Below are 23,008 nucleotides of genomic sequence, written 5' to 3' on the forward strand. Positions count from 1 at the left end.
GTGAGCAGTATGGAGAGGGATATTATACAGGAAAAGGATCTGGCTGCCCAGTGCTGATTATTCACAAGAATACAGCACAAAAACATGCTTTCTAATTTCCTACAATTAGAAAATCTTGAAAAGGACATGTTAAAAAAGGTCTACAGGAGAGTTCACAGAGACTGGGAGTCTTAAGACTCTACTTAGCTCAAAACACTGAAATCCTTGATGCAGAACCTGGTAACTGCTTCTTGCTGTTCTTATGTATTGCTCTGAGGTCATGGAATAGATCTGAAATTAATGTCCGTTCATGCAGCTTTCTTTGGGATGCATATGTTGGACATAACATTTATGCTGCTCATTTCCATTTTCTCAGAGGCACTACCTGATCTCTCAAGCTAAATGGATTTTCAGTAGAGTGACTTGCACCTTGAGCAGCACAGAGGTGCTACTCAGTTTGCTACGAATGGGATGCTCCAGAAGGCAAGCAGGTCACTCGACCTAGTTCTGCAGGTGTAGCCTGCACTGCTATATTCCCTCTTGCTTGCAGAGACTGCTTGCAGATAAGCAGGGCAAGAGTAGATGTTTTGCCTAAAAGGAGTCTCCTAGGGTCTGTTTTGATGAGAAAGTTTTCTAGAAGACTAGACATGATTCCGATGGCCATCTGAACTTCTGCAGGGGACATTGCTGGGTGTGCTTCACAACACCTGTGCTGGAAAGCATCTTACCAATAGGGGTTCCCACGCCGTAGCCTTTTGAGTCAATGAGCCCTCCGATCTGGGTGAGATTGCAGTTTCTCTGAGTCACGTACTCTATGCTGGTCGACTCCATTAACAGTGCGTAGTCCGTTGTGAGCACACGCTGGATGCCCTCATCATTGTTCTTCACCAGCGCTGTCTGCTGCCTGCTGCTCATGAATGCCCACATCTTCTCATATGTTGATATTTTGGATTTCTAAGGAAGGAAAATGAGGGCACAGAATCATGCCAGCACCCAAATTACACTTGTAAAATATTCCTCAGCCTTTTGTTGTGACCTATGCCAATAGCACATCTTGAATGAAAGAGAATTGGTAACAGGGTTTTCCTTCCAGCAGCCTCTCTCTCTTACTGTGCTTTATGCTGAGGAATCTCTTTTCATTCCTTTGCGGTGCCAGGCACTTCATTACTGGCACAACTGTGAGGTGCTTGGAAGTTTTCTGGGCTAATGCTGTTACATGGATTACAGCACAGTACCCAGTTAAACAGTGCAGCTGGATACTGCTGCACTCAGAAGCAGTGCTTCTGCCTATCAGGGTAAACACACTACTCCAAAAGCCTGATGATGAATAAAGTACTGGCTCTTTTGTATTGATATCACTTGCCTAGAAGTCATGTAATTCAAGGATAGAGCTTGAGAAACAAACCCAAAGCAGCTTCTAAGCAAACTTCTGCTTTCATTGCAATCAGACTTAAGGACTTCATCCTTCTCCCACTGAAGTTAAGGGGGAGCTTGCCAGGAGGAGTGTATACATGTCCTGTGTCAATGCCCAGCTGCACAGGGAAGAGGGATGCCAGAAGCCCCAGCTACCTCTGTACAGTGTTGAACATCCCTTCCTCACCACTCCTTTCCCCACGATGTGGGAGCTGTGAGGGACCCAGGCACCCTGTAGGAAAAGACAGTGCCAGTGCCCCCTTGTTCGCACTTCTGCCTTTGTTGGACGACATAGAAAGAAAAACAACCTGCTCAGGAATGTGCTGGAGCCCTGTGCCTGCTACCTTCATGATGTGCTACCTACAAACCAAAAAACCTTCAAGCACTTGAACATTACAAGCACAATTAAGTGTCTTTCTTCCTTGTATGTTCTCAAACAACACTGAGCACATAATGTCACTTTTGGATTAAATATCAAGGTAGAGCTACAGACACATGGACCATTAGAAACTGTCAATAGAAATAATTTTGTCTCAAGATGGCAAAGCCAACCATTGCCAATATACTCTGTGCTGCAGCCTAGCATGAACCAGACACAAGCAAACCAACTTTTTTACGTAAATATGAACTGAAAGCCCTCCATACATTCAGGTTTCCCCAGTTCTGGGGCAGTATATTCTCACTTTCTTCATGAGTCCTCTCTTTGATCTATAGGCATCATAGCTGATTTTAGTCTCATTGTGTGAAGACCATATGTGTTTATTACACACCAGTATCTGGGGGATTCTTGTGAGAAGTTGATTTTCTGGTTCTTTGAGTTTTAAATGTCAATATGCTTCACCTGTAAATTCAATAGCTGTGAATGTCAGCCTAGTTCCACCTAAGTTTGGTAAGCCACAGTTTACCACTAAACTTTGAAGATGGTTAAGTGGCTCTTTACTAGCAGAAACCATTTTTACTGTTCAGTTTGGAATATTTTTTTAAATTGATAAATCTGAGCAGTAATTTAGCCAGATATTGAATTTACTAGAAAGATGTATTCCTTATTCAGATGAGTTTGAAAGAAAGATTTTAGTTTCTCGAGTTGCTAACTCCCATTTTTTTGGGGGGATAGATCATATGCCAAATTCTCGCTTTTGAATTCTTACTGATTTCAGTGGAAACACATCTGCACATCAGAAGGTAGGAGATGGCAAGAGTTGCAACATGAGATTAAGATCTATTATCACAGAGGAGCAAGAAAGCAATGGAAGATTTAGACATGTTGGAAACAGAGCAGGACTGCAGTCTGGAGAAATATGTGTTTGTCATGATTTGTGGATGTGGAACATCTTGCCTTCAGTTGGACATTTCCCAAATTTGGACATGCACGCAGATGATGAATGCTGCCCGAGATCCATGTGGCTCACCTGCCTAGAAGTCCATCCCCTTGCTGGAGCACTCCTTAACTGTCCAGGCCCTGTTTCCTGGGTATTTTCATCTGGTATGGCCAGATCTGGTATGGCCAGTTCTGGTCTGCGAGGAGGCTGACTCTGAAGTTCCTCCAAAGTCAGAACTCCATTTTTTCCCCATAAATAATTTCAATTGCTTTTGTTTTCATTCCTCCCATTACCTGACTAGAAAATATAGTCACTGCAAAAACTTTCTTGAAAATACTGCCTCTTAGCAATAGTTTTCCTGGGACAATATTACATCAGGGATACTAGTGTAAGGTATTCAAAAATTAGTAGAAAAACACAACTGTTATAGATACATTAGGCTAAATAAAAAGCTATGAAAGTTTGAATAAATGCAATTTTTTTTCAGAAAAGCAGTGGAAGTACCTTGCTTTTCTTATATGTTCCAAACCTGCATCCCATCCAGTAGGTACATCGCATAATAATTATCTTTCAGGGACTTCCTACTTCTACTTTAAGCACAAAGTCCTAAACCAAAGTTCTTCAGAGTCTGCTTCATTCAGGATCTTTTTCTGCACTTAATGTCTTCAGAAATCCTTTTGTCATGTGTGTCTCTTACAGTCCTGAAAATCACACTCATCTGGTCTTTGCATCTTGTGTCCTACATGACAGGCACTCTCTTGTTCCTCTCTCCTCCGTATCAAGGATCACCCTGAGTGTCACAGTTTTGCTTTAAAAAACCTGTTGGTCTGAAAGAGTCTGCTGTTTCTCTTGACATTTCTTGGATTACGTACTGGGTGTAGCCCTCAGATAAATTAAATCTTGCAACACAGGAAGCACTTGAAATAATGACCCTTCTTTAGTGCAACTCAGCCCTGCACTACCCTGCCGCAGGACATTTTTATTGCTGTTGCACCTGGTTGAGCTGTTTCCTCCTTTCCCTTTCCCTGTCCCTATCACATCAGCACTCCCAGGTGGCAGGACTGCCTCTGCAGCACAGGCTACCCATCGTGAAAAGCACCTTTGACCACAGCTCAGCATCTCCAGCCCTCAAATTGGAGGGGCATGTCTGCCAGAGGGTACCCCTGGGCACTGGGATGCTCCCAGAGTCTGTCATGGCACAGGGCAGCCCGGGGGAGACTGTCCAGGCCAGGCCAGGACTTGATGCTCCCCAGAAAGAGGCAGTTATTTCAGGTGTCTTCTCTAGAAACATCATGGCAAAGGCGCTTTTTCTTAAACTACACTGTAATGCACGTGCAGCATGGGAATGGGAGTAACTGCTGCCTAGAAACCCTTACTCCTGCCTTCTCCTAATTCCCAGGTCTCTCACTGGTGTGGAGGGGTGTGTGTGTGCATGTGAGTGCACACGTGCTTACTTAGCTCGGGAAGTATATGCCGTATTTAGCAGTCCAAGAGAGGCAAAGTCATGCCCTCACAGAGCATAGTCTTCTTTTTGCATACCTAAGTATCTATCGTATTTATTGTACAGAGACATACTCTGGTGATATTTTTTTTAAGTTTTGGACAGCATAAAGAAATCTAATCTTGTGAGGATCTTGAAGGGCTGCTGTAATAAAAATAATAACACCTTTTATATAACACTGTGTGTGTCACACTAGTTTACAAGTGTGATAAATGGTATTTTTCATGCATCTTTCACTATGTCACTTCTACTCTGCTGGAGAATCCATCTCCATTCTGCACAAAACCTAATGTCCTTTCATTTGTGTTTGTGTACATGTGTATTTCAGGCACAAGTAAGCTCATGTATAGCATATAAATATTTAATCACCTTGTCTGGATTTTTTTTTTTTAGGCCTACATTCTTTTAAGCCTACAAATTTTAACCTCAGGGATTAATGGTGCAAAAAACACAGTGTAAAGCTGAAAACAGCTCTAGAAATTTGTTCTGAACTTCTCATATTGAAATTCAAAAGCTATTTCCTCTTAAAAAAAACATGGAATAAACAGGTTTTGAAGTTTTTTCTCTGACGCTGAATTTGACTTCAGAATAGCAATGACAGTGACTCTCTTTGGGAAGTGAAGAGCACTTAGACCAAGGGTTTGTCCCAGAGTCCTTCAGAAGGTGGCACAGCTGCTTCCTCCTGCCTTATATTCCTGATGAGAGTCTGGTACTTGCCTTACAGGGTTTCCAGGATTATCTCCATATGGGTTTCCCAGCATATGATAATGGAAATGTCAGCATATCGTTTCAAGAACTGAGTATAACAAGACTGGGAAAAACACTGAAGTTTGTGCATTTCTTTCAGCACAGAAACATTTCTATTTGGCCACAGGAGAGCCATTACAAGGGCAGTTCACTCCTGACAGCTCCAGCAGGGTTAGCTTACCATCAGATCTATTGCATGATTGAAACATCCTTGATGAGCATTATTTGTTTTGAGAGATGACCCAAATACTTTAGCCAAGATCTTTTTTGTGTGTAAGGATTTTGCCTGGCATAAGGGCTTGTGGTTAACACCAGGCAAGGGGCTTGGGCTGGAGCAGGAGGCAAGAGGGCTTGTGTGTAGCACGAGTTATTTTGCCCCCCATCCTGCTTCCCCACACTGTCTCATCCTCTTCAAAGCCACTGCATATTTGACTATCTATAAATGCCATTCTTAGATGCTACAGTCAAAATCATGACACTGGTTCCTTCAGTGCTTAACTTCCCCGCTGAGACTACCGATGAAGCTGCTAATTAATTCTAATTGTCATAGGATTTTTGTGCGTATATCCTATATTTATAGCTTGTTGGCTTTTACGTTGACATTTTATGAAATTAACCCATTTTGTAAGTAATTAATACTAATAGTGAAAAAAAAATTGCAGTTATCTACAAAGGAATTAGCCACAGAAAATGATCTTTTACTTACAGATGTGTTGATGTGTGTATGTGGCCTGTATATTAACGGTGTCTGTAATATTGACCATAGACCATTTTAAAAAAGGGATAAACAAACTTGCATTTTGACTGCCTGCAGTATGATTGCAGTGCAAATGTGACCTTCAGAAGTGATTTTAGCCAAGTGGCTGGAAGAAGCTGAGATCCCACCCTGAGAGGTAACCTGGAGGGGAATGACCACAGGTCCATGCCCTGGTTCCCTTCAGATCCTCCCATCAAAGGCACGGTTTTGTCCCTCAGAGTAGTACAGCATCAGATTGTTTCGTGATATGTCTTGCAGAAAAATGTTCCATCTTTTACATTAATAGTGCTGAAGAATCCTCTATGGATTTGGGCAAATGATGTATTTACCTATTATGCTAACCCTTTCAAATGTTTTGATTCCTCCTCACCATTTATCGCTGGAGGGCCATGAGTTGGTCCAACCATACAGAGCTGGCTGATGTCATCTTACCTTGAAGAAGGTCATTGTGGAACCATCTCTAACAGCCCCGTACTCTATCTTGGTTTGCTTTGCCAAATCATCTGCTGAATCAATGGGGGATTCCATCCTCTCCACGGTCAGGAAGGCAGCCAGGTTGGCAGTATAGGATGAGATTATGATTAAGGTGAAAAACCACCATATTCCTCCAACTATTCTGGTAGAAAGAGCTTTGGGCATCAGCTCTGATCCTGTTACAATATCATCAAAACAATCAGATTAAAACGATGTTGAAAGATGCCTTTCCTGATACCACAGACTGCTTTTAGACACAGAATGTTTTTATGAGCTGTAGTATGATAAAATGATTTAAACAATAATCTCACAGATGCACAGCTAACATTTATAATGGCAGCACACTGTGAAGGGGATGTATGCCATGATACATGACAAATGGAATTATCCTTGGGTCTGAGTCCCATTACATCTCTGAGCTAATACTCATTGTGATATTAACCTCTTACATCCCCAGCAAGCTATACTAATATTTTTGTCCATTTTCTGAATCCCTTTTTGCCAGTATACAGTAATCAATTTTTTAACTGGAGAACATTAGCAGAATGTTATGCTGCTTGCAAGCTACCTGGCAGAAGTAGCTTACAAGACAAATTCGCCCTGTGCAGCATCCTAACAACACACCTAAGCAGAAACAGGGCGATCAATATGGTTCCAGTGAACTCGTTGGCCTGTGTGAACCTGAGCTCAAAACCCAGAACACGTCTTATTGCAAACATGTGGTTTACATTTCAGAGGGTGAATGGATGTATCCTTTGGATCTACAGGGCAATGTGAAGTTTTGGACAATGTATTTAACATTCATTATGCATGAAAATGTTTCAGCAGATCTACCTGCATGACACACCAACAAATACCAAAGTGATCTGCCATTGTCATAAAACCCAACAGAATAGCATGTGTGGGTGTTAGGTGCACTGAAACAGCTTCTAAACAGACAAACTATTTAAGCCACACAGTTACTTCTATTTCTAAGCATTCTGATGCAAGTTCTGTGCTTTTTTTTCTAGAGGTGTCCCCACTGAACTTAGCTCATTATGTGGGATTCAAGGATCTGGTTCAGCAAAGCACTTAGGCAGCTACTTGAATACTCCTGATTCCAAGTTAAGCTTTTGCATAATTATTTTGTTGATGAAGGATGGACTTAAGAAGGTGCTTAAGTGCCTGTAAACGGAGATCTCAGCACATAAAGTTTTTGATGTGACAAACATATTTCTATTACTGGAAAAGAGTATTGACATATTATCTCTCCCCAGCTATTTAATGATTTCTCTAAGAAATTTCAACATGTGTCAGAGAATATTTTCAGACTTTGCAAAAACTCTGAATGTGACTTTTGGGGCAAAGACTGAAAGGGTAAAAACTTTCCAAACAACTAGCAAACAGATTTAACTTAGCTTTGTAAACATATAGACATGTCTCTTAAAGGTCAAAGCTAAGCATAGCCCAAGGGTTTGAGTAGGTTGACAGAATTGCCAAACTGTGAGAGCAGATGCTCTTCCTGTGCAGCCCTGTGCAGCCCTGGTGCTGCATGGATTTCAAATTAAGCCAACAGTCTAAAAGCAAAAACTCTCACTTGAAATTTTTGAGTCCAAATGTACTAGTTTCAAGAGCTGTAGCTCTATCTGGGTTTATGTTTGGGGTCTGTTGCACTTTCTTGCTTTTCAGATTAGATTTTTTTTAATATACAATGAAATCTTTTTCTGTCTTGTATTGTTGCTCTCAGGAAACGTGTGGTTTTATTTCTAAGCTGGGGTTGACCTGCAAAAGCTGGCTTCTAGGAGTGCTGATTCAGGTCATCTTGAAGGTATTATTTCTTTTAAGATTAGACAGCTATAGAAGTATAATTTCTACACTTGGATGCAATATCTAGCTCTGACATATTCATCCTGGTAATGCATAATAGCCAGATACCTTGCAGGTATCTTAATAAGTAACCATGAAATCTGCCAGTGCAGCCTTACAGCAGCACAAGACAGTAGTCGGAGGAGCCCTGTGTGCTGAATTTGTGGGCTGAGTTACCAAACCTCCTGTGATTTCCTCTAGCAAAAAGTTGTTTGTGAAAAAGCATCAGAATACATTCAGTTCAATTAAACTCAAAACATCACAGTCTATTAATTATGCAGTGAGCTACTGTTTCGCTTTTGTGAGCACACTCTGCTCCCAGCTGAACCAAGCGGGCCCAGAGTCTCTTTTGATCATTCCCACGATTATTTCAATGTTCACCTTTTCGAGGGCCTTGATTCCAGCAAAAAGGATTGATACATGCTCCACGCTCACCGGCTTCGCCCTACACACTCTCCTTAACCAGATATTCCTGGTCTGACCCATTGCTGGGCTGAACTGGGGCTCTCATGGATAGCTTTCCTTTCTGAAAGTGATAGCTTCTCTGAATGAATTGGATGAAATGTGCCCTGTTTGGATGCTTTCAGAGTATGCATAACACATCTGAGACTTTCAGGGGAAAAACAGGGGAAGTAACGTCTAAATAAAAAACGTTGCTAGCAGACTCAGGGTCAGAGACAATACTTGCTGAAGTCTCTCTAGTGCCTTTTTATGGCAGACATGACAGCCAATCCTGATCCAGACTTTGCTCACGCTCTGTAGAAAAGAGAAAGTCTGATCATCACATTTTAAAATTTAATAACAAGTGGCTTCCAATCAAGCATAACAAGCAGCTGCTGCCAACAAGAAAGAGCGTAACACTAGATGCAGAGTTTCACAACCATTCACATCATGTTCAAACTCTTCACGTTAATGATGATGCACTTACAATCACACGCACCACAAGTTTGTACATGGAAACATTTGTGTAGCCTTACAAATGTTCTTTCTTTTTCTTTCTTTCTTTCTCTCTTTCATTTTGTTTTTAATCTTCTTGAAAGACAAGCAGAGTCTGGTTGGGGCTGACTGTCATGTACCCAAGGTAGTGGTAACGAGCAGACACTGCATCCCACAGTTTGCTGTGGATGATGGTAAACTCCAAAAAAGGCAGTACATCAAAACACAAAATCCTGGGGCACTTTCACACACAGGGCAATCACAGTTATATACACACACCTGTCTGATACTGTAAAACCTCAGGCTGTGTTTTACTCATAAATTGGAAGGAAAACAAAACAAAAAAAACCAAAACTGAACAGCTCTTCCTTCATCCAACCTCCTTCAAAGTAATTTCTATGAGGAAGCTCTATATCCTGTCAGTAGATTAGTGCACCAATAAAAGCAAGTGCATCTTAGGTACAATACAAACTTTATTTTCTACCATATCTATGAAAAAATCCTTCTCATGTTTTGGTTTTGGTTTTGTTTTTTTTTTTTTTTACTGCTACTCATATCTGTTAAAGAGGGAAGAATAAACTGTACCTGGATGAATGCAGAGATGGTTTTATATTCCTTACTTAAATGTTTAGGAATTTAATACCAAGGTAGTGCTGGGCTTTCCTCTGGATTGCCTTTTTGGTTGTTGTAGTGGGGTGGGGGTTTTTTTGTTAATCTTTGATTCAACTTGAAATGTTTGTCAGAAAATATTTTCATTCTTTTCAGTGGACCTCAGTTTTGGTGAATAGTGATTTAATTGGAAACCTTAGAACATACACGCCATAAACAAATGTGTTTAGTACAAATATCTGTTTGACTTCCCATATGGAGTAAGCTTCACTGCCCTTCCTTGTCAACCGAGTAAAAATGTCAGCTGTTTCCAAAACCATCAGCAACAGGGACTTGTGACTGGGTTAAGTTAATGCTTCTAGGGTTGGATGCATTTACAGAAGGATGGGACTCATACCTGCAGAAAAGCCATAAAAAAGGTTTTGTTTTGGTTTTAAACAAAATGTTTGACAAGTGCCAACAAACTTAACAACCCTTCTGAAGAAAGAGCATCTTTTTTGTTTAGCAGTTATAACCGTTTTTCTAGGGTAGCTAAGGCTGTTACTATTTCTGTTGGGATGGAGCCCAACATTTTTCTGTTGGCAAACCTCTTATACCAATAAACTCAACTTCAGCATAAAACACTTCATATCCTTCTTGTGATTAGTTTACATTTCAGCTCCAGAAGCTCCCATGTGACCCTGTCCGCTTCCCTTTCTCTCAGACGCTTTCTCTCCTTCCTCCTGCTGCAGCCCTATTCTGGGTTTCACAGGTAGGTTCCCCTCCTCTGCCTGCTCCTGCTTGCAGCAGCACGTCGTTTTCTTCCTTTCTTCTATTGCTTAGTTTCTGAGATCAGGTTTTACAGTATATGTTGTATTTACAGAGGGTGGAGTTTACCAGCACAGAAGCCCTTGAGCAGACTGTGGGACGTGTGCGATAACGAAGTGTAACCGGTGTACCTTGCTGCATGAGAGCTCCAACTCCAAACCAGAAACTATTTAGTAAAGTAAAATTGTTTTCCACCACATCTGAGTCTGGGTTGCACGGGTGGGGGTTATACCATTCATATGGTGTAAACCTGTGGCAGTTAACAGAAACAATCTGTAAACATCAAATAGAGTACACACAGCGGCAGCAAACCTGCTGAACAACGCACAAAGTGAGTAGGTTAATGAAGGAAACAAGAAAAAGAAAACCTCAGCTGAAAGGCTGTCCACAGGACATCTCACAGCTGCCTCGCACAAGCTGTGGAGCAGCACTGCAATGCCAGGAGCCGTTTTCACAGTCCTGGATGTAGCACAGGGCAACTCCCTTACTCTTCCGGCTCTCAGGTTAGAGCCCTCAAGGGTGAGGCTGCTGCAATACCCCACAGCTTCCCTGCCCGCACTGCTGACAGACAAACATTTGCAGGGGTGTGGGGACAACTGAAAGTCACATAGCTGCTCCTTGGTAAAGCATTTAGAAAATAATGAAGGAGTAGCAGCATCACTAGCTGTCTGTAGTTGAGATGCTCTTCCCGCATGAGGCTGCCGCGGCAGCAAAAACAAAGCTGCCGATCATTTGAAGGCGTTTGGGAGCAATTGCAGTGCCAGAAAGTCATAGGGCCACATTGTCGGCATTGCTGGGAGAGAATTATACAGAGAATTGCCTTAACAGAAGAACTCTGCTCTATTCCCCATGCACTGTCCTGCAAACCGTGCCATTTCTGCTCTGCACAACACTTGGCAGAGCTACATTAAGGACCATTTCTCCCCAAGGTACCTTGCCTGCTGTTGCCTCCCGCTGCTGCGTGGCTTGCTGCATACTTTCTCATGAAGTTTATGAATATAGCTTTAATTGACAATGTCATGCCAATACATTTTAATTACAGTTTCAACAATATAATTAAGCATTGAATTTATGCACGGTTGCAAGCAGAGTGCCTTGCTTAGATGAAGTAATGAACTCTGATAATAATGAACCCACTAATTGAAACTGTATGTAGCTTAGGATGCTATTAGCCGCACAATATTACCATTACGAGTGAAACAGTATTAAAAATCCTAACAAAAGACACAGCTTTCAGTTTCAAGATACAACAGTTCTGCATACACCAGTTAAAAGAAAAGCAGTCACCAAGATATATGTTTCAAATTTGTGCTAGAATAATGGAAGCAACTGTTATGTAGTAACAAAATCATTTCCAGTTCAGTTCATGCACATGTGGGGAAACACATCCTTAACAAGAGACCCCCATTTAGGACCTGTAGGTTGCCTGAGCTGCCAACCACCACAGAAGTGAAGAGGTCCCATGCCGAGTGTTCCCCAGAGGGTCCCACAGTGTTAACACAGGAAAGTAAGAGGATGTACAAGTAACCCTGCCCTGACCTGATTGGGAAGCCCAAGGCTGGGATCTTGCATTGTTTTAGGCAACAACCACATCCAGTAGTTTGGAAACAAATGTCTCCACCACCAAAAGAGGAAAACAGCCATTGCTAGAACGTGGCAATGAAATTCTTGCAGCAAAACTCTTTCTGCCAGACCAGAAAGATTTTTATAGCTCTGGGTATATATTTTAATGCGGTACTAGGGCATATATTTCTTTTTCACCTTGAAACAAAAGCTGATTTTCTTCTTGTGTTTCTATTGCTATGTTCAGCTCTAAGAAGAGGCTGGCTTACAATTCAGCTCTATTTCACTGCTCAGGTCTTCTGTTTTCCTGGACATTTTCCCCCTCTTCAGGCCTTCAGCAGTAGCTATGCTGAGATTTCTGATAAAGACGAGATTCTCAAGCTCAACTAAGCACCTTTTTATATAGTCTCTGTGTGACATTATTCACCACTGGTGGCTACCTCAGCTACCTAGCTCTACCATCATTGACATCAAGAGCACAACTGCTATGGCGTTTGTAGTAAAGGGAAATTTTGGCAGAAAACACCTTGTTCACTCACTGCCAGCGTACTTAGGAAAAGTGCTTTGTCAGTCTGTAACCCTTTGCAGTGTTTGAAGTTTAAAAATTAATATAACAATGATGGGGCCACATAAGGCTCAAAGACAAATGAGAAATTATTCAGCTGCTGAAAAGCCTGAAGAAATAACAGGAAGATTATCCCAGTTATGAAAATTATTCCCAAGTATTTGTCTTCCATGAACTGATGTCAAAATACTGTTAACCATTTAATTTACTGTGGCAGTGTTAAAAAGGGGATGCTTCCTGAGGTTCTTAAAACCAATCTAACCAATATTTGCTAAAACACTTGGCAAATCTTACAGAAATCTTGATGCATTTGGAGATGTGAACAGGTCTAGATGTAGACTATAAGAATAGCTTAGCTTCCTGGGGTAAATTAAAATTTATAAAGTTTAAATTAAATTAAGATGTCATATGAACACAGTTTTGTGTACTTCTTCAGCCTATGTAGTTACGATCTAATTAGGCACTGCTTTTAGGCATCAGTTCAACAAAAGCACTTATGTCAGAAAAAAATTCAACATTCAGAAAATTATGTTAACTGTTTTGCTGAACTAGTACACTCTTTTCCTAAAATAGGTGGGTTATTAAATGATATGCAAACTTGATTTATTTAAGCTGTTACAAGTTGGGCTTTGTGCTGTGTGTTGTGAATGTGGGGGGGTCTATACCTCTAATGATATGTAAGCCTTTTAGCTAATTTTAGCCACATTTGACAAATAGGTAGGCCTTAGAGTTTATTATGCTCCTGCAAGTGTTGTGAAACATTGTGGTAGTAGCCCCACTAGGAAAGAAGCTGCAGGGTGAGCTCACAACTCGTTATGTATCAGTTAATCCGCAGGGGAGAGATCACCCATAAATCTTTCAGCTGCAGAGAAAACAAACAGACAGACAAACAAACTTCAACTAGTGATCACAATCCACCATGAGACACAAATCTGTAGGGAAATCAGGGTTCATTAGTTACGCTGCTGCTGGAACTACTGCTTTTTAAAAAGATTTCGGAAACAAAGGTATAACGCAGTTACACAGGGCAAACCTATGGATTTACCCAAAGGCTACACTGTGATTTGGAGCAATATTTAACAGTCAAGAAAGAAAAGCTAACAGGTTTCACAGCTGATGATTTGTGAGCACTGTGCTGTCCTTCGGTTTGCTTCTGGCCACGCATCTGCACGTAGGCAGCTCTGCAAGCAGACAGAGGACCCTGATGTTTATTTATTCTTGCAAAATTGTTGCTGTTATTTTAAAAAACAGAAGCCCCACGGATATCTCGGTCTTTGTTTTCCCTTCCACCTGTGCTGAGGTGGAGAGGATTGTGGGATGTTTTTAGTCTTGGCACACAACTGCAGAAAAGTCAATCTGTCACAGTCGAGCAGATTTAATAGTAGTCATGAATGAAATCATGATTTGTGTACAGTAAGAGTTATTATTTCTGGTACAGTGAGCCACTGCAAGAGCTTGTGGGAAGTCATGCCAGATTTTATAGAGTCCTATAGATGTCAGGGGTGGATAAACCCTTTCTTTTACCTTGGGCCAACTGATAGGTTAACTCATGACCTCTCCTCCTCCTTCTTTACATTCTCAGTAACGTAAAGGAAAAAGAAAATCCCACAAATTTCTGTACTTTGGTACCAGTATAGAAATATGCAAACAAGCAAAGCATCTACTTAGGTTGTCCACCTGGAACAAGGGTTGTTCAGTGGACCACGGAGAAATGTGTATCTGCGGCCAGTCACTCTCAGCAGAACTGTTCATGTGAGTAAAGGTTTTGGAGGCTTGTGTCTTCTGATTAAAAGAAAATGGTGAACTGGAGAAAAAGCAGCAAGAGCTTAATTTGACCTGGCTCACACAGATGTGGAAGTCAGGCACAATGTGCTATATTATCATAATTAATGATTCAGATTACAATTATTTTATGACCTTTGAATGAGGTGTATGTATGTATACACTGGAATATATACATTATTGCTGACTTCTGAAAGTTGAATGCCATAATTTGCAATAAAAACTGCAGCACTTCTACTACTGTTGCTGTGATGTGAATGTGTGAACTTCCAATGATACATCACTTCAGTTCTTATATTTCGTAGTGTAAATCTTTACTCAGGCTATTTTCCATATACTTTATTAATGGGGAATATATTGTTGTATAAGCAAACCAATACATAACAGATGTGGGGAAAGGCTTAATTAGGGATCCTCGGTAAAAAGCACTAAATATGAATCTTCGTGAAGCACTAATAAAAATATTTGTATTTGAAATTAAAAAAAAAGGAAAAAATGAAGGATAGGATGAGATCAGGTAAACAGAGTTGGAAATTATATTCCAAGGCCACTATATGAAGAAAAGGACAATAACTGTGCCAGTTCACAGTCCAGGTTTATTCAGGAGTATAGAAAAAACTATGCCTCAAATGACCGACTTCCTCTGACAAGTTTCTAAATTCGTTTTTTTTCACGCTTGGTTTGCTCTTGTTCAAAGCCCTAGAGCAACTGACTCCTAGACTGGTCCATGGTCTCTGAGGCCACAATAAGTACTTTGTATCCAGTTTGAGAAACCGTATCAGCTGTCCAGAGTTTTTAAGGTAAAGTTCAATGTTAAGGGTATAGAGTGTTCTGCTGGCCCTCTGGAAATGTGACTCTGGTCCACCAGTCCAGAAACCTTGTGGCACACCTGCCTTCTTTTGAGAACGTTATGAGCTTAGCTTCATTTGGAAAAATGGTGTGTATGTGCTTAGTTCCTTTTGGTTTTGAATAGGGACATCTGGGAGCCTGCCACTGACAGGCAGGGTGCACCTCAGGACAGCGCTGGGAGAGTCTTTGGGTATACTTGCAGATTGTCCCTTCAGGTTCCCAGTCATGTTATCTTGTATTTCAAGGGGAAATTAGCAGAGCTAATTAACATCCTGCAGCAAAAATATGTTCACATCCTCTTTCTTACCTTTTAACTGTATGAACTGTTAGTGGAAAAGAAAGGTGCTTATTTGAGTAACATAAACTGCTTTTCAACATGTAGTCTGCTGAGGTGGTGCATACTGACAAAGAAAGGCTGACGCATTTCATCAGTTATTTTTCTCCATTCAGCCCTTAAGGAAAGTAAAATCTCATCACATTGCAATATATAAAAGTGATAGCAGTGTTGATGTGAAAATACCAAGACTTTTTAGAATGTTATGTTTTAGGCCTGGATAAAACCCTTAGGATAGTGTTATCCTTCACAGAGCCCATGCAACACCTATGGGAGTAGAGATAGTTAAATGTGGCTGCATCTAAAGCTACGTCTTTGACTTACCTTGCAATGACAAAGAGGACACAACTGACTCCAAGGCAGGCTAGGAGAACATACATCCAAATATCAGGAGAAAGAGGGTTTAAAAAGGAGAAGACACCAGGGTTTGTCCCATTGGGCTTCCGGTACAAGATACTGATTCCCAGCGTCATGAAGGGCTTGGAAAAATCAATTACTTTCTCTCTTACATAGGTAATAGTAAGAGGAGCAACTGCCAGATCAGCTTTCTGAAAACACAAATGGGAAAATACTCATTCTTTTTCATGTTCAGCAAATGCACTGTTTCTTCCCTTTTTTCCCCCCAAGTATTAAAAACTAAACCAAATTTGACTATAAATCTGAAGTGTGTGACAAAATTTAACATTGCTACAGCTGGTACATGATATTGTGTTTCCTCTTTTTGCAGGCAGAGGGACATTTGTGACTTTCATGTGAGTCAGAGAGGCATGACCGGGGACATGGGACTCAGTCCTGTGCAACGGGGCAGACTGCAAGCAAGGACTGGTGGAGCGTCTGGGCAGGGACTACATCCACAGGGCAGAGGCTGCCACAGGGCAGAGGTGAGCTGGAAGCTCAGCCTTTGCTGTTGAAATTTATGGCCAGGGGATGGGCAGGACTTGTGCTACCTCAGTGCGTGCTGCCCCACTTCAGATGGAGGTTCCCCCCGACACCTGCAAACTCTTGGTTCAGATGTACTGATGTGCCTTCCTACTCTGACAAGTGGCAATAAAGACAGACTAGTAGCTCTAAAAAAGTTAAAATGAAAGCAAACATTTCATTTGGGCTGGCTTCATATCAAATACCACAGGTAAAAGGAGAATAAAGAGAGAAGGATTCAATCTTACATGATCTATGAGTTCTTTGACCATCCCATTCCACTCTCCTTTGTCATTCTGGGCTCCATATTTACCATCAGAAACTAGTTTGACCTCATAGATGAAGCCTAAAATATTTGACAGCTCCTTTAGTAAGTCCAGGCAATAACCCTCGAATCTGTCATTTCCATACAAGGGCTTGTCTGACTTCTTGTACATAACATAGGGATCTTCCTATAGAAAAAGACAGTAGACATGTAGCAATGGAAATGAGGTTTGTTTCAGATTTATATCAGTTTCTCTAAATTATGTTAATATTTTATAAATGGATTGCAATTAGGTGGAAACCAGTAATTTACCATGTCCATTAAAAGCTGTTTTAGGTGTGTTAACAAATTGACTGAATCAATTAGTGATAAGCATAAGGGCCCTAATTTTCAGTGGAACAGACAATTCATAGCTCCCAGGAGCTTTAACAAAAGTAGTGCTTAGTAGCTCCAAAATCAGACCAAGATCTGTATTCTACATTGTCCCACCCTAATGGACAGGAAGGGATACTGAAGGAGAGAGAAGCCTAAATAACAGAAAAATAATCATAAGTGGAACCTAAAAATTTATATTTTGTGAGAAACAAATCTTTATTGAAAGAAATCTGCAAATGTACAAATTAGCTGTGAGTGAATAAGGTATCCACATGAAAGAATGGAGAACAGCATAGGTAGATTGCAAAGTACCTTGTTGCTTTTCTTTTTAAAGCATTTTGGATAGAAGAAGATCTGGGCAAGCAGGTTTCTGCAGTTTAATGTGGCAAAAGACCTCTGGCAATAGAAAAGGAGTGTAGAGGGAGCTTTTGAGCTCTTTCCCTCCTCCTGAGGAATTTGACAGAATAATTGAAAAAAGTGGCATTACCAGCCAGGCAGAAAGCACGAGGCGGAACAACTCGTGAATACCCAGTTGCATATTTTCCTTTTATCATAGTGAGGTCATAACTCAGTCTGCCTATCCACTTTTTGTTACTTTCTTTCAGTCCTCTTCATCTCATTTTCAGTACAACAGAAGTACGTATAAGCACTGACTACAAAGCTGAGTATTTGTGTGTGTTAATTCTTCTGAGAAGAAAAGTATGCAGGGTTTGCCTCTGAAATATTTAAGTAAGTGAAACAACCTTGGAGGCGGAGGTTCCCAAGACTATTTCATTGGCAGTGGGGTATTTTTGAATCAATCTCATGGATGAATGTGTATGTCGCTTCTGAGTCTAAATCAAAAAAAATTCCTTGAAACAGGATACTTTAACAAAACATTGTTTAAGTGGAGGAAAACAGCCATGGGCTGCAGAGCAGAGGTGGCAAAGGCAGCTGTGGAGAGCCCTGCAACCCACCATCAGCAATACCTGCATCTTGCAGCATGGCTGACGGTGCCATCTCTGCCCAGCAAGACTTACCAAAATGGTGGTGACAATAAGCGTCCGGTTAGCCAAGGAATCTGTGATGTTGGTTGATCGGTCCTTGTTGCTGTCCGTCATGTTAAGGCCACTGTATGAGTTCCAAACCCCAATCTGCACAGAAGAGAGCAGGTGAGAGGCTGCCTGGCCACAGCGAACTGAAACATTTCCCTAAATGCCTAGGAAGAATGCACTGGCTCTAGTCACCACAGAAAGACACCAGCAGTACGAAATGCTAGAGGAGGGAAACGGCTGTAGGTCTGAGTAAGGCAGCAACATCAAATGGCTGATTTAGAAAACACAGGGAACATATTGCCCTTTCAAAAAACAGGTGGAAATGAGTAAGCTGTAAGAGTACAAAGTATGTCAATACAGTGGTGTATTAGCCAATTTGCTACGAAGTGGAATATATTCCAGCTAAAAAAATGTCAAATGTCTATTTTTATTATTTTTTTAAAATTTTGTAAGGGGTAGAGTTGAAAGACCTCTCTCTTCTGATACAACAGATTAAAAGTTTTAATAAATATGTTGAAGCAGATTGATGGATGCACTAGCTTTTTGCTTCAGCAGGTTTAGCAAAGATTATTCTGTCATTTCTTGACTACTATACATGACAGAGCTAGCAAGGTGATATAATTTCACGCACTGATCAGTATTTGTTCAGTAAAGTAAAATGGCCAAAGGCAAATTCCTTTATAGCCCTAGAGATAGTGAAGACTTCCAGTATTTAATGCCCAATCCAAAGCCTCAAGGGAAAGATCTTCACAATTTAGTGGATTTGGATCTACGCCTTGTGAAGGCAGAAACTGCAACCATGTTGAATTATTCAGATAAATATTTATTTAACATAGACAAAGTCTGAAAGCATCTTCAGGATTTTTGCCTTTGGATTTACATACACAGCATGGCTGACGGCTGATGTGAGAAAACTCCAGGCAAGGAGCAGGCTCAGGCAGTTTGTCTTGTATTGGACATTTGTGGAGAGCACTAGACAGATGGTGTGGGGGACTGATATCAGCCATTTACAGAGCCCTTCACATCACTGTGCCACCCTGCCAGCATGATTCAGCTCTACCTGGGAGGGATCTGCTTTCAGATCCTCCCTTCTGGGATTGCCACCGAAGATGCCAAGTAAGTCTAAAACAAAATCCACTGACTTGTCTGTGTACTGAAGGTCTCTATCTGCCATCAGTTGCTGAGTCATTTTGGACCCAGGCTGGACTCTTTTTCTTTGGTTCTTAACTGAGGTAGAGATGGCGTTGCCTTTGTACCAAACCCAGCAGATTAGTTTGTGCCTGCCGAGTGTGGATTTGGGGTAATAACTATAGCAGCTCAAATAAACTTTGAGTTTGTGTCCCTGGATGCCATTGCTTTCTCCTTTCACAAACTTTTTTTCCAAAGTATGCTTAATGGGGATAGTCATGCCATTTTTAAAACAATTTTTTGAAGCGTTTATCAGCCATTCCCTTTGTTTCCGAAACTAGATCAGGTTGGGAAACTGATCTGGAAAGTACACAGGAAATAAGATGTTGGATATTATGATAGCCTGTGCCAGGAATATAGTAAATAACCAAATGTCCTTGAATTTGCACCAGGGTGGCTGAGTTAATCAAAAGCCGTTCTGCTCATTGTTACTGACTTGATACGCTTTTATCATCTGGCAGCAGGGAAGAGGAGAACAACCATGAAGAACATGGAGCAACACAGTCACAGTGCATACGAAATACACCAGGAGACCACTCTATGTCTGGATAAAAGAATGACATCGGAGGTCAGCCTTGATTAGAGTGATGGAGGAGGTCGGAGGGGCACTGGAAGAATGAGGTCAAGGTAGTACATCACTATGGTGAATCCGGGGGATTTATTGCAGTTTAGTGACAAGTTTGAGAGGTGTCATACGCCCTTCTCAGCAAGCCTGTGCTCTGAACCAATTGTAATTTGGTTTAAATCAATTCACTGTAACATGAAATGCCTAGAGTCAAAAGCAAGATTGGTTCAATAGCATTCTGCATGTCAGGTAGGATGATCTATTCACCAGTAATGAGGGAAATGGGGGCCTTTGTGCCTTAGCCTGATTCACTGAAGATTAAAACAAGGTTATTAAGTATGTGCTTTGTAAGAACATGAAAAGAGTGCTATAGGATGATTTACACTGGTCTACTCTGTAGCATTAAAATCCCTCCCAAAACAACACAAAACCAAAACCATTTTCAACTGTGTATGTGGGAAGGGTGGGAAATAATATCTGTGTGAAATACGTACAAAACATGATTCTAAGCGTTATGAGAAATTTTTATCTTGTGACTCCAGAACACTTTAAACATGACGAATGCAGTTGTTATCTTCTTACAGAATGGCAACCGTGGGTTGTAACTCCAGTGGGGAGCAGTGCACAGAGCTGGCCTCTGACTCCCACTTTGGTGCCTTTTCCATCAGGCAGAGGCACCTCACGTTAAAAGGGGGATGAGATTCCTGGGGTAATTTAGAACTTTTATAAAAAAGCTTAGTTCAAATTTCCATATATTAGTAAATGACATCACCCACTTCATCATCTATATAATTTTCTGTAAGGAGTTAATAACACATTTGTCAAAATTTTGAATCAACAATGCTTGAAAATTGCTTCCACAGTATGCATTTTGTGGGAGGCAAAAAAAAAAACCAGCCTTGCACGTTAAAACAGTCCTTGCTGCTGATGGTAATACATGTTCAAAATAGTGCAAAATTACCACTCATGGTGAATCTTAGGTGAATCAGAAAGGATAACAGCTGAGAAAAGGACTGCTTTTGCTGCAGTGAGGAGCCTCTACTCGGAGGGGAAAAGCACATCTCTCAAGAAATAAAATAAAAATTAAAAAAAATATATTTTGGTGAAAAGGCTGAATCCTTCCAAGATCTTTTTATTATTTGACATTAGAGTGTCTCAAGGTGGGATGAAACTTATCTAACAGAAAAATTCATGCTCTTCGATAGACTGTTGTCTCTAAACTGCAATAAGAGAATCACTCTCAAAACCCAAAGGATGAGTCTGAAGACCCAGCCTGAAGGTTTTTTGCATCACCTGTCTGTGTACAAACCTTCTTCCACACTTTATATAAATGATTAGAAACCTCTCCAGCAGCCTTGGTACAGAGAAAAATAAACAGAGTGCTTCATTAAAAATGAAAAGAGAACCAGTCTGAAGAGCTGTGTGGGAGCAATTACATTTAAAGTCTCAATTAACCCATCAGCAATTATCATTCAGAGTCAAGCCAGTGTATGCAGAGCAAGGGACAACGCTGTCTCCAGCTGACGTGAGCTGGTGGTGTTACCTGTTAGGTTAGGGATTTTTGGATTCTTATGGCAGCCACCTCCTAGGCGGAGGTGGAGGGAATCCTGCGGTTACTGTCAGGAGCCCATGTTTGCTGGCTGAGGGCCAGGACAAGGGAAAAAGAGCTAATCTTATCTCAAAAACATGCAGAATTTTTAACATCTCAACTCTTGTTGAGGTTATTACTCAAGCACCTTCTTTCCTCTCTCCCTCATGTCACATTTATTAAAAGCAGTACATGTAAGGGAAGTCTAGGTTTTATCTCTGTGTATGAATTTACCACAACAAGTTACAGTCGCAAGAACTGAAGATAATGTGCACTTAATTATTTCCATTTAGATAATTATTGCCAGTCCCAAATTCATATCCCATACCTCAAAATGCAAGATATGCATTGTAAAATAATAAAACAATCTTAGTAGCTTTGTTTTAACTTTGACTTAACCAATCTTGAGAAGAGTGTTTTTTACCCCAAGCACAGGAAATTCAAGCTGAGAGAATGGACTTTCCTACGCCCCTGTCAGATTAGCTTTTTGTCATTGTTCTACAAGAGATCTGGTTACCTTTTCTGTTCCTTCCTCCTTGAGGCTAATAATGTCCAAATCAAAATCTTTCCGTAAGCCATCCGTTTTGTTGAAGGTTATGCGCCCTGTCAGGCCATCCCACCGTGCCTGTGTGAACACAAAAACACTCTTCCCTGTAATGACTAGCAGGAACTACTCTGAAGCCATAATAAATACTGCATTTTAAATTAACTGTAGCATTGAATCACTTCCAAATATTTTTTTTAAACATATGTGGCTTTGTTACTTTGATAAAAAACACTTTCTTCAACTTTTTGTTATTTAGTTTCTCTACAACATGTTTTGTATTTTACAATCAGGCACAAGTTAGTGACAGTTTATATACATTGCTTTACATATGTCTAGTACTGTATAGAAAAAAAGATACTGAAGAGAGAGAGAGAGAGAGAGAATAAACTATGTATTACATGTGCCCAAAGACAGGGCAGTTTTGCACTGCATAAGAATTCAATCAGAAATTACTAAAGGAGTCTGCTTTGTCCAAGCTTTGGGTCTGAACCTTGGCATAGGATAGCCTAAATCCACCCAGCCTCACTGGAGAGATCCTCTTTATCCCAGCCCAGGACCTTCTAAGTTTTCATGACGAATGGGTAACAAATGTCAGTGAGAGCTGAATGGGAATCCCCAGAAGGTCCTTAATGAAGGAAGGTAGCTAACCACCCCAAATCACCAAAGCTTTCTCAAGACTTCAGTTGTGCATTTCCTAGTCTTGTGTGATGGATACTGTCTCTGCTACTCAGGGCCCAGAAATCCAAATTTTTCCAGGAAGAGATAAACGAAAGAAGGACTTTTGTCATTCTTGCTTGATTTTTTGGACAGGTTGTGTTCAAACGTTCCCCACCAGCACTGGATACCTAATGTCCTGAACTTTCCTGAATTGTTTCACTAATCCCTACACAGTTTGTATTCCTAAGGCAGAAGACACAAGTTCCCAAGTAAGCAAATGAGGTGTATCTTTCCTAATAAGAGCACTGCCACTGCATGTGCTCAGAGGTATTGACGGCATGATGATGACGGCTCTAAAAGCAGGCTTTCAGGAAAAATTCACCCAGTAACA

The 23,008-nt window shown here is 40.9% G+C and overlaps 1 protein-coding gene across 4 annotated transcripts in view; it reads right to left on the bottom strand.

Moving 5' to 3' along the window:
* GRIK1 (glutamate ionotropic receptor kainate type subunit 1) overlaps positions 1-23,008 on the bottom strand; it is a 175,595-nt gene that overhangs the window by 14,868 nt on the left and 137,719 nt on the right. For 2 of the 4 annotated variants that reach the window (XM_074902540.1, XM_074902549.1), the window contains exons 8-15: positions 21,931-22,038; positions 21,135-21,179; positions 18,058-18,171; positions 16,647-16,850; positions 15,805-16,028; positions 10,519-10,637; positions 6,149-6,366; positions 708-933 (exon numbers count right to left, since the gene is read on the bottom strand). In XM_074902540.1, the coding sequence (XP_074758641.1) occupies positions 708-933; positions 6,149-6,366; positions 10,519-10,637; positions 15,805-16,028; positions 16,647-16,850; positions 18,058-18,171; positions 21,135-21,179; positions 21,931-22,038 (1,258 nt within the window). The remainder of the gene's footprint in view (positions 1-707; positions 934-6,148; positions 6,367-10,518; positions 10,638-15,804; positions 16,029-16,646; positions 16,851-18,057; positions 18,172-21,134; positions 21,180-21,930; positions 22,039-23,008) is intronic. The other 2 variants (XM_074902559.1, XM_074902569.1) reach the window with 1 other exon arrangement.

This window comes from Athene noctua, chromosome 1 (assembly GCF_965140245.1).
Source record: "Athene noctua chromosome 1, bAthNoc1.hap1.1, whole genome shotgun sequence".
Classification (NCBI taxonomy): domain Eukaryota; kingdom Metazoa; phylum Chordata; class Aves; order Strigiformes; family Strigidae; genus Athene; species Athene noctua.